Below are 13,851 nucleotides of genomic sequence, written 5' to 3'. Positions count from 1 at the left end.
CAGTGCCATCCTTGTGACCCTGTGCAAATCACTGCACCGGTCTATATGATGGTGATGACAAGGTATACCTACCTCACAAGGTGCTTATGAGGATTAAATGGGATATTTTTCCAGGACACTGTCCTAGCACTTAACATACAGATTCTCAATGAATGGCAGCTCTTTACTACCACTGTTTCCCCACTAATAAAATTAGTTTAAGGCAGTCCCAGCCTGGCCAGACCTAGACCTGCTGCTTCACCTTCAAAACTCTGGCCCAAGATGGAACCCTCTCCACACACATCCTCATTGTACACACATTCCTGAGTCTGACTGGCATTAAAAGAAAAAAGAGAGGAAAAAAGTGTTGCAAAGTATTAGAGGAAAAAATAATATATGTGACTACAAAAAATATAAATGCTATAAAAAAGAACCACCATATTAATCATCTGTCTAGCCTCAGAAATACCTTGTAGGTAGATGCTCACTCTGCACCTTTCTGCCCTATCCCTAGCAGCAAAAGCATCAGAATGTCATCAGGGGTTATCTTCCAGAACCTTGTTATTATCTCCACGAAATTAGAAGACTTCTATTCTGACTGCCTCAGATTCCCTTGCGTATCTCTGATGAGATTTGGCATCTGGTCTGATGAGATTTGGCTTCTGGTCTCCTGTTAGAGGGGTCAGTGGTGCTTAACTTTGGGTGGATCCCCACATAGGAAGGTGGCCTGGTCCATGTGGGTCTTCAGTGTAATCTGAATCACACCAGAAGCAAATCCCAGAGCATGGTGGGAATAATGCAGAGGGATACAGGAAAATGTGACCTCTCAACGTCTCCCTCCCATTGTCTGACTCTCTACATATTTGTCAGTACCACTGATCCCACACTTACCGTAGCCTGCTTTACAAACCTAATCACTCTCTTATTTTTTTATCCAATTTTCCCAAGATTGTAATCTCTCGTTCAGGCTCAGATCTTGTTATTCAACATTGCACAGGACACCTTCTACACAGGGGTAGATATTGGTTATTGGTTAAGTCGTGAAGAAACGTATTCCGCAATAGCAACAAAATTATATTTATTATAGATGTGATGATGTCTATGGACATATTTGTATACACATTAAAATTTAATATATGGTGATTCACTAATTTGGAATGTCTTTTCCCCCCAGGTTTACTGAGGTTATGATTAAAAAATAAAAGATTATGTATATTTAACATGTACTGTGTGGTATTGTGATATAAATATACCTGTGTAATTATTACCACAAGCTAATATATTCATCACCCCATACAGTTACCATTGTGTGTGTGTGTGTGTGTGTGTGTAATGTCTTTTTTTTTTAATTTTTTTATTTATTTATGATAGTTACAGAGAGAGAGAGGGGCAGAGACACAGGCAGAGGGAGAAGCAGGCTCCATGCACCGGGAGCCCGATGTGGGATTCGATCCCGGGTCTCCAGGATCGCACCCTGGGCCAAAGGCAGGCGCCAAACCGCTGCGCCACCCAGGGATCCCTGTAATGTCTTTTAAAGTAGTCAGAAGTTGAGTTTGAGTTTGCCTTAGCATATTTTCTGTACTACTAACATCAATAATGCCTATTAATTTATTAAATTATGTACATTAATGTGAGAATGTTTAGGGATATTTTTTAAAATACCCTGTTTTCAAGTTCTGTAACCACTCAAGGAGTATTTATAAACAATTGAAATGCCACTTTTAATTATCATTTGAGAAGCTAATCATTTATTCATAAAGCAGTGTGCCAAGGGATGCTCACCCCAGTTCCAGGGGTGTGTATTGCCTTGGGAACTACAGATGCTCTTTTACATATTAGTACCAAAGAGAGAAGTTTCGCTACAAAACCAATTAAACCTGTAGAAAGATGACATTTCTTCTTTTGGTTTTACGACACAAAAATACGTGGCTGTCCTCCCCCCCCCCCCCCCCCCCCCCCCGCCCCCAGCTCTCTGAGTGTGTCTTCTCTGGGCAGTAGAAAGACAAAGAGCAGTCATGCAAATGACGAGGATGAGGAGGCTAGGAAAACATAAGCAAGTCGAGGGTGGCAAAAAAAAAAAAAAAATGGTCTGTTAGAATAAGGATGGTGGGGTGGGTACTGTTCTTATCCGGTGGATTCAAGCCAGAAATTATATTTGGCCTGTGAACAGAAAATACATGTTTTCGCATGACCTGAATATATCCTGCCCACACTTAACATTTCAAGACATGGTATGAGACATCTCTGAAATGAAATGAAAGAATTCTCACTTTACAGTGAGACATCATGATTGAAAAAGAATCCATACCAGCCTTTTCTTCTACTCCAGGAGAAGAAGAAAAAAAAAGCTGTCCTAATTACCCATTTCTAGAGCTAAAATATCTTTCATTGGACATACTTGAGAAAGATCACGATGAAAGTACTATGAGAATCTTGTTTATCCCATCGTTTTACTGCAAGATGCAAGAGTGATGTAAGGCCTAGCCAGCCATCGTTCTTGCCCACCAGTAGTTTGTCAGAAAGGACTATCCACCTCAGAAGAAGGAGTAAACCAAAAAGGGAAGTCTTGCCATGCTACGTTCAAGGCCTTTGCAAATCGTGAGAGCTCACTGAGAATTTTTCACACTTTCCCTAAGGTCCAACCTGATGCTCCCTGCTTGCTTCTGCATATTGGTCAGGATGGGAAGCAGGGTCTCCCCGTTGCACAGCTCCTGGGGGGAAACAATTCTTGGAGAATCTATAGAGTTCTATCTCCTAGTGGTGCCAGGAAAAAGTGGCTGCCAAGATGCTGCTAGTAATTAAGGATTTGGCAGCTGAGGGCAGCCAGGAAGCACGTACTAGTTAACCATAACATCCAGATAGAACAAGTGAAACTCCTTTAGGTTTGAGTGGGACTGGGACATGTTTCCAGTAACATTAATGTACACACACACACCCCCAACCGTGCGTGTGCACACACAGGTGTTGTTGGCACTTAAGAAATGAAGTGTGGCTCTGGCCATCTGGGAGCATGAGTTCCCAAGCCCAATGCCTATTAACTCCATGTTTATTTAGTAAGGTGGTGAGTAGGCAGCGATAAGACCCCAAATATATGTTAACTGATGCTTTGGATAGTGGAATCATGCTTATTAAGGATCTTTGGCCAAAGATTTTCCTGTGTAATTAGCAAGCATCTTAATTACACACCTGGATTTGAAGCTTGAGTTAAAGTATAAAAAATGATACAAATTAGATAAAGACAAAAAGATTAGAAGGGAAGCCCCATAGTATAACTTCATTAATAGAGTATGATAATTTATTAAAGTTTATTAAAATTGGAATTTGAAATAAATTCAACACTTATTGAGTACCCATAAGCCTCATGGAAAGGATGTTATAGGAACACATAAGACACTATTACCAACTTCTAGGAGCTTTCATTTTATAATACAGCATGTATTAGAAGAGCGGCATAAAATTTTCAAGCGGTTTAGAAAGGCTACTTTGAGTAATAAAAGTAAATTAATTATGTAACTCCCTGTGCTTTTAGAAAAGATACTGGGTGAATACACATGGCTGCAGAATCTGCACACTGAAAATATTACCTTGAGCTATTTAAATAAATACAGATTATTACTCAATTCCAAGTGTGTCCCACATATATTCACAAAATCACAGGGTAAAGTTAAATGTAACTGAAACACTAAACATAATGTTGATAAGCTGCTCAATAGGCTATGCTACAGGCCGTAGCCTTGTGGATAAGTGCTAGAGAAAACGTTAAGCTTTCTTCTTCAAGATATTTCATAGCATTGACCTTAAATCAGCCATGAGAATAAACACAGCATTATAGACCTAAGGCCTAAAACAAATATGAATTTTATAATTAATTTGCAAGCAAATACCACTTTTAATAAAATTTGAAAATATAACCCTTGGCTACTTCTAGTCAATCAAATTATGGTTATCATCAGATGTAGTCTTACAATGAATAGGGACATTTTAATGAACTGGAATATTTTAAATATTTGCAAAATTATGGAAAGACTGGTAGCACTTTCAGTAGCACTTACTGAAATATTATTTCAGATGTTACTAATGATTTTCAAAATGTTTTTATCTTTCTTACCCAGTTAGCCCACTGTGAGATAGGAGAGGGAAGCCCTGTCATCTCCATTTTTCAGACAAATCATTTGAGGCTTAGAGAAAAGTTTATGTGACACAGGCAGTTCCAAGTATCTGATTCCCCAAATAATCAGTAGATGCTATTTGTGAGGCACTTTGCTGATTTTTTTTCTCCTTGGTGGTTTGCTCACTCATCCAATTCATCAGAAACACCTTAGTTCTCTACTGTAAGCTCAGCACTCCTGGCCAGGATTTGTTCTCAGCTTCCTGTTAGCATATATGAATATGATACATTTGCTTTTCATTGAAACAACCCCAGAAATCAGGTTTTTCTGCCACAAATCTTTTCTTGAAGGAGGTAGCCTATAAAGAAATGAAATGATTTGAAATGACTTTTAAAATTTTTCTGCTAAGGTCAAACTCCTGAAAGACAGAACTTATATCTTTTAAGCCCAATTCCAATATTTAAGGGATGTGTGGCAGATAGATCTATTGTTGGCTAGTGGCTTGCCTTGTATCTGAATTGGTGTTTCTGTGATGAATGTGGTAAATATTGATGCCCATAATTGTAATCATGAATGGTTGTTTTTAAAAATCAAGGTTATTGGTGTGGCATATTTTGACTTGACGTGAAATTTGTGTTCTAGAAGTCCCTTACATGTTAGAACTAAGGAGAAGGTCCTTCAAGATTTTAAAATAAAATCTTCAGTAAAATTGAAAACCTTGCATTTGCTAAGGAAGTTATTATCATAGCTCGAAGCTCAGTTTGGCATTTCTAAGCTTTCTTTCCTTTTTATCCATTCAGTCGTCCTTCCATCCATCCATCCATCCACCCATCCATCCATCCATCCATCCATCCTCCCAGTTATCTGTCTGTCTACTTGTCCACCCCATGCATGTGCTTCCCACCCCCACCCAGTCCTCCTATCCACCTTCCGGTCTCTCTTCTACCTCCCCAGTCTTTGATTTCTCATTTTCTATTTCAAGAGCCCTTGAGAGAAATGAGAAAGAAAAACAGTTGCTATCAACCTTAATACTGACCCTTTGGTTTTCACTTAAATGACTGTATTATGTTTATTATCGAAAATGTGGCACTTCTAAGAGTAAACAGGGCCTTATTGGTGATCATCCTGGGAAAACCGGCATAAACCAGGACTGTTCTGGGTAAGTGAGAACATCGGGTCACTCGTACAGGGTATGTTGTCCTAAAAATCTAGGGTGGGATTCTGATATAGCATCAGTACATTTTTAGCTCTAGATTATATGATACGTGTATTGTTCGTTCATATTAAAAACAGAGAGCGAGGCAGATGTTTAAAGATTTCATATGTGTGTCCTGGTGGAACTTGCGCCTGATTTTTTTGTAGCGTTGATTCCTGTACATGTAGTACTTAGCTCTGCAGTTTGAAATCCCCTAGATATTTAATTTATTCCCTTTTGTTGCCTTTGCTCTGGGGTCGATCGCTCTCCCCATAACGCGGCGGAAATCCACACGTCAGTTTGTCCAGGCATCGCACTGACGGAGGCGCCGCGGGGGCTGCAAGTGAGGAGCAGCCGGGTCTCGGGTCTCGGGTCTCGTGGCCGCGGATGCTGCGGATGCACCAGCAGCCGGGCCGTGCGCACCTGTGAGCGGTGCCCGGGGCAGGGGGGGGGGGCATCCCCGGCTCCTTAGGGATGTCCCCGCCGCGTCCGCCACCCGCTGGCCTCCGAACTCCCCTCTCTCCTGCCACAGGCTCGTGGCCGCTCCGGCCCGCCGCCTCGTCACACAGTGGGGCCTTCGGGGCACCTGCTCGCGAGGTCGTCGGCGTGGTCCCCTGGTGGCAGGCGCGTGGCCCCGGCCGCCCGCCCGCCCCCCCGCCCAACCCTCCCGTCTGTGCCTCTTCACAGCCCGCAAGTCCAAGAAGCTGGGCAAGCTCAAGGGCGCGCACGAGGAGCCGCCGCCCGCGCCGCCGCAGAGCCCCGAGGAGGGGGCGCCGTACCTCGCGCCCGCGCAGGAGCCGCCCGTGCCCGCCGCGCTGGTGCCGCAGCTCGCCGCCGTGTCCCGCGCGCTCGCGCCCTCCCCGGTCACCATCCTGGAGAGCATCGAGCCCGAGGTCGTGTACGCGGGCTACGACAGCTCCAAGCCCGACACGGCCGAAAACCTCCTCTCCACGCTGAACCGCCTGGCGGGCAAGCAGATGATCCAAGTGGTGAAGTGGGCGAAGGTACTTCCAGGTAGGACGCCCCGCCCCGCCCCTCCCCGCCCCGCCCCGCGTCCTCCCGGCGGTACCCCAGGAAGGGCGCGGTGCAGGGAAGCTCATGTCCCCGCGGATGCTAGGGCCGAGGGTTCCATGTGAATACCCCCTTCTTGTGCTGCGGATTGAGAGGGGACATCTCAGACCCAAAATACTAGTAAGGCGAACTGCCCTGTTTGCCAGAACACGAGCCCGGGTGGCAGCGGCCTGCAAACCGGGGCCGGTGGAAGCGCCAAGGCCACCACGACCTAGCAAGTAAGTTGCAGGAGACCCTGAAAGCCTGTTCTTTCTGAAAACAGCGTCGTTACCTCCAGCACCCTTTAAGCTGTCCCTGGAAGTTCCTACTTTAGTCATTTTTTTTATGCTATAGAATTTTATTAACAAGGCCCCTGTTAATCTACAGAAACCTCACTAGGGATGGGCAGCCCAATGTCCCAGTCCATTAATCAGAGCACTGTCTTGGATTGCGGTCAGCCGGGGCCCTAATACAGAACACTGGGGAAGGCTCCTTTGCTGGCTTCTTTGAAGACGAGCTTGCCCAGGTGAACCCTACAAGCGAAGAACACCGTGGTGCCCCTGGGGACACAGGGGATGAGAAGAGGAACAAAAGAAGGGCTAACTTGGGCCCAGACGGGAAGACTGCGGGAGAGGGGAGGACGGGTGCCAAGGACGCTTATTCGGCTTCACAATTTTGTTGGAGTCCAGTATTAGCCCAGAAGAAAGGAAACAAGGAATAATACTTTTTCAACCACCACGAATTCATGAAAATTAAGACCTTCCACATTATTGCAGATGTGCAGGAGTTGGCAATGAGTTATTAAAATATTCTTTCTTTAACGTTATCGTGAGTAGGATGAAGCAAGTTTTATAGGTTGATAATGAATTATTTCAGTCTAACCAAGGGTTGTAAACTGTAGATACTCTAAAAACTTTATACTCTAGACAGATATGTTAAAAAGATTCAGAATGGTTGATAACAAAAGAGAAAATCAAAGTCTTAGCTGAATAATTAATGCCCCATCCACACACACACAAACATAAAGAAATAATAATAATAAAAAAAAAAAAAAACCAGGAGTTTGACCTTAATTTCAGACAAGTTGGATTCAGGACAAATAAGTATTGTATAAGACAAGAATGACACTTTATAACACAAAAAGTAAAATCCACGATGAAACTGCCCGAACTCCCTGCTTTTATTTGTCCTGGCAGTTCACCCTCATTGAAAATTTAGGGTGAATTTAAAAGGGTAAGTTGAACGGGGCCATGCCCACAGTGGGTGCTCCTTAAATGACTGTTGAATTAATTTGAGTCTCTTAGAGACAGGTGACTGTTTGGGGTTGCCTTAAGAAGCTTCTTCCTGGAATGTACTTAAATGCTAAGTGTATTTCTGTGATTAATTGTTCTGTTCCTCAGGATTTCGAAACTTGCCTCTTGAGGACCAAATTACCCTAATCCAGTATTCTTGGATGTGTCTATCATCATTTGCCTTGAGCTGGAGATCGTACAAACATACAAACAGCCAATTTCTCTATTTTGCGCCAGACCTAGTCTTTAATGAGTAAGTACCTATTAATTAGCCTTCATAAAATAAACTGCAGAGTTATTTGTTAAGCTTTTTTAGCATTTCTAAACATAAATCATATGTATATTTGTGAAAGAATCCACTGACACTAGCATTTTAAGAGTAAAAAAATCCTATCATTTAAGAATTTAAAAATTACTTTCTACAGATTTATAATGCACATGTCTGAGTATATATAAATCAGTATATATGGATCTCACAGAATAGTATGTGGGAATTGTCCCAACAGAAAGATGATCCAGTTGGCTCTAAAAACTTGACTGGTACAAAGCCACGATTAATAGAAAACAGTCTCGTTTGGTATCTACTCCGGTTGAGAAGACTAATTTCTAGGAAATGCGAATGCATGAAGTGCCAGTTTTTGCACGCTTTCATATAGTGGTTCTATTGTTAACAGTATACAGCTGCTCAATGTGTTTTCATGACACTCATAATTACCCTTCTTTGCAATCATAAAAAAAAAAAGCCAAAATCTTTCTCTGTAGTGAAACAACTTTGGTTTTATGATGCATTTTAAAAGATCAAAAGAATTGTAAGAGATGTTTCGTTGGCCATGAATTCCTTCCTATGTTAAGTTTACATTTCAGTACCATTTGCATTCCACATTAGCACATTTCATTTATGTTTATTTCCAGCAGGGCTTCTTTGTAATTGTGGGGTCAAGAAATACCTAAAATAAAAAAGGAACATTTGAATTATGATAGTAACCACAGCCATATTCTAACAGATGGCTCTCCCTAGATATGAAAATAGGGGTTTTCAAGTAAGGAAGGAAGCAGATAAGAAATAGATTGGTGATAAAAGAAAGAAAAGCAGTGCAGAAGGTTAAAAGTGGATCCATAGTGCCAAGATACCTATATGGTACCATAGCAGTTTACCTACACAGCCGGGTCACCCCAAAATGGTGTGCCACAAAGGCCACTTTATTCCAATATAAATTAGGAACATCAGATGTTGGTTCTCAAGGTGACCCTTCTTTTGGCTAGTAGTCAGAAAGAATAATTCTACTGCATAATTTTTCACCAAAAGCACTCAATGAGGCCAAACAACTGACATGCCCACTTTCATTTACTTATTTTCCTCATTAATCGCTGATGTTATTAAGTAGTAAGCCTGTTTTCAAACCTGGTCTATAAACCAAAAGAAAAAACATTCCGTGTTTTACAAGTGTGGGTAAATAAAAATCTCTACTCCGTGCCATCTAGCATGTCTCCATTTGATTTGATTTGATATTTTTTTAAAGATTTTATTTATTTATTCATGAGAGACACACACAGAGAGAGAGAGAGAAAGGCAGAGACACAGGCAGAGGGAGAAGCAGGCTCCATGCAGGGAGCTCCCAGGACTCTGGGATCATGCCCTGGGCCAAAGGCAGACACTAAACTGCTAAGCCACCCAGGGATCCCCCCTCCATCTGATTTTAACAGGAGATTTAAAAGATAAGTTCAATCTTGTTTAGTACATCTATTAACTTTTCCCCATAAAATACATATAACATAAAAATTTCCCTTTTTGGCCGTTTGTAAGTGTACAATTCAGTGGCGTTAATTGCATTCACATTGCTGTGCAACCATCACCACCGTCCATCTTCGGGACTTTTTCATCATTCCAGACAGAAACTTTGAACTCCTTAATAACTCTACAGACTCCTCCTGCAAACGTCTGATACCCCCTAGTCTATGACTTTGCCTATTCTAGGTAATTCATACAAGTAGAATCATGCAATATGAATCCTTTTGTGTTTGGCTTATTTCACTTAAGCATAATGTTTTCAAGGCTCATCCTTATTGTACCCTGTATCAGGATTTCATTTTATGGCTGAGTGATATTCTAATGTATGTACATAGGATCGATCCTCATTGTTTGCAGATTCTATTTTGTGAATTGACCTTCTGGCTGCATCTATCTCTAACCCCAGAGTCAATACTCACAGCACTTCCACAGTTCTTCACAGATGTACCCAGAGCAGCAATATATTTGCATCGCCCAGTGTGTACATTTCAGCTGAGACTCTCTGCTTTTTTGTTTCAGCTCTCATACTGTGAACAAGTGGCCTTTTCATGGCCTATTTAGTACCATGTTTTTTGCATTTTTGTGCTTTTTCTGGGGGATTTCACCATTTAAAATGACCTCTAAGCGTGGTTCTGAGTGCTTTCTGATGTTCCTAAAGCAAGAATTCTGATGTTCCTTAGGGGAAAAAAATATAGGTCTTAGATAAGCTTCTTTTGGGCATGAGTTAAGTATTGTTGGCTGTAAGTTCAACGTTACAGAATCAGCTACATATCTATTAATAAGGTGCCCTTAAACAGAAATACACGTAAAATAGGTTTATGTATAGATCAGTTGGTGGAAGTGACCAATGGCTCTCCAGAACCTAACCCTGTATTTCCCTTAGGAAATCAGTATTCACTGATTCAGTATTTGCTGCAACTTTATAAAATATAACTGCCTTATTTATTTTGCCAAGTGAAAAGCATTTGTACATTAGTGTCTGCTTGAGTCCCTGCTTTCATTTCTTTTTGATATGTATCTAGGAGTGGAATCTCTGGAACATATTGTAATTCTGTGTTAAACTTTTGAGAAACCACCATACTGTTTTCCACACATAGTTGTACCATATTATGTTCCCACCAGCAAAGTAAGGGACCTGATCCCAGGAATCTAAAAAAGTAAGGATAGTTACAAGAGTTCCAATTTCACCACATCCTTGCTAACACTTATTTTCTGTTTGGGGCTTTTTTTTTTTTTTTAAGATTTATTTCTATTTATTTGAGAGAGAGAGAGAGAGAGAGAGAGAACAAGAATGAGGGGAGGGATAGAGGGAGGGGGAGAGAGACAATCTCAAGCAGACTCCCTGCTGGGTACAGAGCTTGCCATGAGCTCGATCCTAGCACCCTGAGATCTTGACCTGAACTGAAATCAAGAGTTGGACGCTTAACCAACTGAGCCACCCAGGTAACTAGCGGTATATAGAATGTTTGGGGATGGGATTTTTTTGAGGAGGTCTGGGATTTGAAATATATTTGATATAATTAAATAATGTCATTTATATATATTGTCATTTCTTTGTTTTGGTAAGAGTAATTAAGATCTAGTCCATTAGCAAGGTTGATGATACTGTATTTTATACATTTACTATACTGTACATTAAATCTGCAGAACCTTGTCTACTAGTTGCTAGTTTGTATCCTTAAAACAACATCTCTTCTATCCCCCTTCTTCCACCCCCTAGTAACCACTATTGTGCTGAGCTTTTACAAGTCAGCCTTTTTTTAGATTCCACCTATAAGTGATATCTTACAGCATTTGTGTTTCTCTGTCTGACTTATCTTTTAGCAGTTGTGAAGTCCTATCTCATTGTGGTTTTGATTTGCATTATTCTAATGACTAATGATGTTGGGCCTCTGTTCGTAAGTTTATTGGTCATTTTGTAGATCTTCTTCAGAGAAGTATCTGTTCAAGTCCTTTGATCATTTTTAATTTGATGGTTTGTCTTTATGTTCGTGAGTTATAGGAGTTCTTTATATACTCTGGATATTAAACCTTATCAGAGATGTGGATTTGTATATTTTTCCCATTTTGCGGGTTTTCTATTCACTCTTGATAGTATCCCGGGAGGCATTTAAAATTAGCTTATAATTTTAATGAAGTGCTGTTTATCTATTTTTTTCTTGTGTTGCCTGTGCTTTTGGTGTACTCTATTAATTTTTAATGGTATACACATATCTATACACTTTCTGAAAAAGACAAAATTTCAAGAATCCTTTTAAAAATGAGATTTGGGGGAAAGCAGCTTATATTTGAAGTCTAAATTAATGTAATTGAAAGGCTTGAGAAATAAATAAGAAACCAAAAATAGAAAAGGCCGTATATACTTCATGTGCATTTGCCTGTTGTAAAAAATACTAATAGAGATAAAATGCAAACACAAAAATTGCTTTCTAATATTATAAATATAGTTCAATGTTATGATATTATATAATTATTAGAATGAAAATTTTGTCTCTCTTCTTAAAACATTGACCTTAGCCCCATCCTATAATTGTGTAGGTTTCTCTCAACTAGAAAGAATAGGGCAGAGCTTTATTTTTCAAAGTTGAGAAATGGGAGAACCTACTTCCAGAAAACATTTGGAAATAACATAAAGCCTTTTGATGACATCACACCAATGAGGAGAGCTTGACCAGTAGTAGCTCTATCACAGGATGCTATCATAGACTCTGTACTTTTTAGGGAAACTACTAAGTTAGGGAGGATGGCCTGCAACTAGACTCTGAACTCCTATGCGTGATTCATCCTGCATTTATTCAAGGAATTTTTACTAACTATTGTCAGTGTTCTGAACAGTGCTTTTGGAACGGGGGAAAATGTATATATAGTACCTGTTTCATGGAACATATAATCAGGGAGACAAATATTGATCAGAGAATCCTAAAATTTTTATTCTAAGTATTGAACGGGAAAAGTACTTTGGGGGCAGTTAATGGGAGGGACTAATCTAGTCAGGAAAGCTTCCCTGGTATTGATAAAACTAGTGTCAACCGGGTGGAAGGAGTACAGGAGGAGGGAAGTTGATCTAGGCTGAGGGCCCAGCATGTGCAAACCCAGTGACAAGGAAGGAACTCCATGCAGAACTGTACAGTGATGGGACACGGAGAGAAGTGCAAAGGTGTCAAAAGGCAAAATCGGCAGGAATTATTGTGGTCAGATTCAGGTAGAGAATAGAGCAGAGGGAAAGTGGGTGCCTCAGATGACTTCCAGGCCTCTGCCTTAAATGCCAGGTAGGACTTGGGATGAGGGAACGAGGGTAGAGGACCAGAGTTTGAAAGGGAAGAGGAAGGGAGAGTGTGAGGCCAGTTTTAAACATAAGATTGAATTGCCTTTCAAATATCATTCAAGGAAAGATAATTAAATAAGCAGTTATACACATCTGAAGCTTAAAGAGAGGTCCTAGTGAAGATATAAATTTTGGACTGATTTTGGAGGTGGTAAAGGACACAAGACAGGAGAGTGCTACATCACAGGTCCCAAGGAAAAAGAGGGCTTCCAGAAAGAAAATACAGTACCGACATTAAACACCATGGGATCCCAGTGAGCAGTGAACTGGAAAACCGGAAGCACGCCTCACCACCAGCCTGCCAACACCTTGCACATTCTTATCTGTTGACCATGTCCCTGTACTTTCCTTCGGCCAGTGCCTGAACCTCCATACCCTTCTACCAGGTCAAGGAAGGGTTGGCATTTTGTGCAAGGGAATAGCACATGCCATCCAGCTAGAGGTAGATCAGCTCTCATGGGTTCCCCCCTGGATCTCCCACTAACCCTCCCCTGGCTCAGGCCCTCTCACCTGCACCCAGCTCTTTCTCCCATGTCTGTAGCCTTCCTTTGTTTCCCCGACACCTCCTCATTGAAATCATGAGTTCTGTCTTCATCAGTTTTTAATTTCCAGCACCTGGCATGGTATCCAAGGTAAAGTAGGAACTCTATAAATATTTGCCGAATATACGAATTGTTGAACAAAGGAACCAATCTATTAACTAGTCTAAAAGATGCTTTCTAAGTGATCACTGCTAATTATGAGGATGACATTTCTGATAAAGAAGTGTGATAGAGGATGCAATTTTCATGCACTGAACCTTTGCTATATTTAAAACCGTGACCAAAACTTCCATAGTTGATCCTTTGGGTTTGCCTTCTCCTGTGAAACAGATCTGGAAGTTTCCAAAGATCTTATCCTTCCACTGTGTACTGGCTTTATTGGAGTTGGAGGAAAGGTGGGGAGCAGGTAATAAGTAAGGAAAACATTCTTTCCAATCTTTTTTTATTAAACATTGGGGTGAAGATATGAGTTAATACTTTAAATTAGCATAGAACTTTTCTTATTATAAATGTGAAACTTTTCAAATATGTATTAAATGATTAATTATTCAATTGTACCTTGAAACAGCT

The 13,851-nt window shown here is 40.9% G+C and overlaps 1 protein-coding gene across 6 annotated transcripts in view; it reads left to right on the top strand.

Moving 5' to 3' along the window:
* The window catches only part of NR3C2 (nuclear receptor subfamily 3 group C member 2), a 334,877-nt gene that overhangs the window by 255,239 nt on the left and 65,787 nt on the right, over window positions 1-13,851 (top strand). For all 6 annotated transcript variants that reach the window (XM_038558972.1, XM_038558970.1, XM_038558968.1 and 3 more), the window contains exons 5-6: window positions 5,971-6,297; window positions 7,734-7,878. In XM_038558972.1, coding sequence (XP_038414900.1) covers window positions 5,971-6,297; window positions 7,734-7,878 — 472 coding nt within the window. The remainder of the gene's footprint in view (window positions 1-5,970; window positions 6,298-7,733; window positions 7,879-13,851) is intronic.

The sequence above is a fragment of the Canis lupus genome, chromosome 15 (genome assembly GCF_011100685.1).
Source record: "Canis lupus familiaris isolate Mischka breed German Shepherd chromosome 15, alternate assembly UU_Cfam_GSD_1.0, whole genome shotgun sequence".
In the NCBI taxonomy this organism is placed as follows: domain Eukaryota; kingdom Metazoa; phylum Chordata; class Mammalia; order Carnivora; family Canidae; genus Canis; species Canis lupus.
The sequence above is the reverse complement of the archived record's forward strand: the minus strand, read 5'-3'. Positions and strand labels throughout refer to the sequence as shown.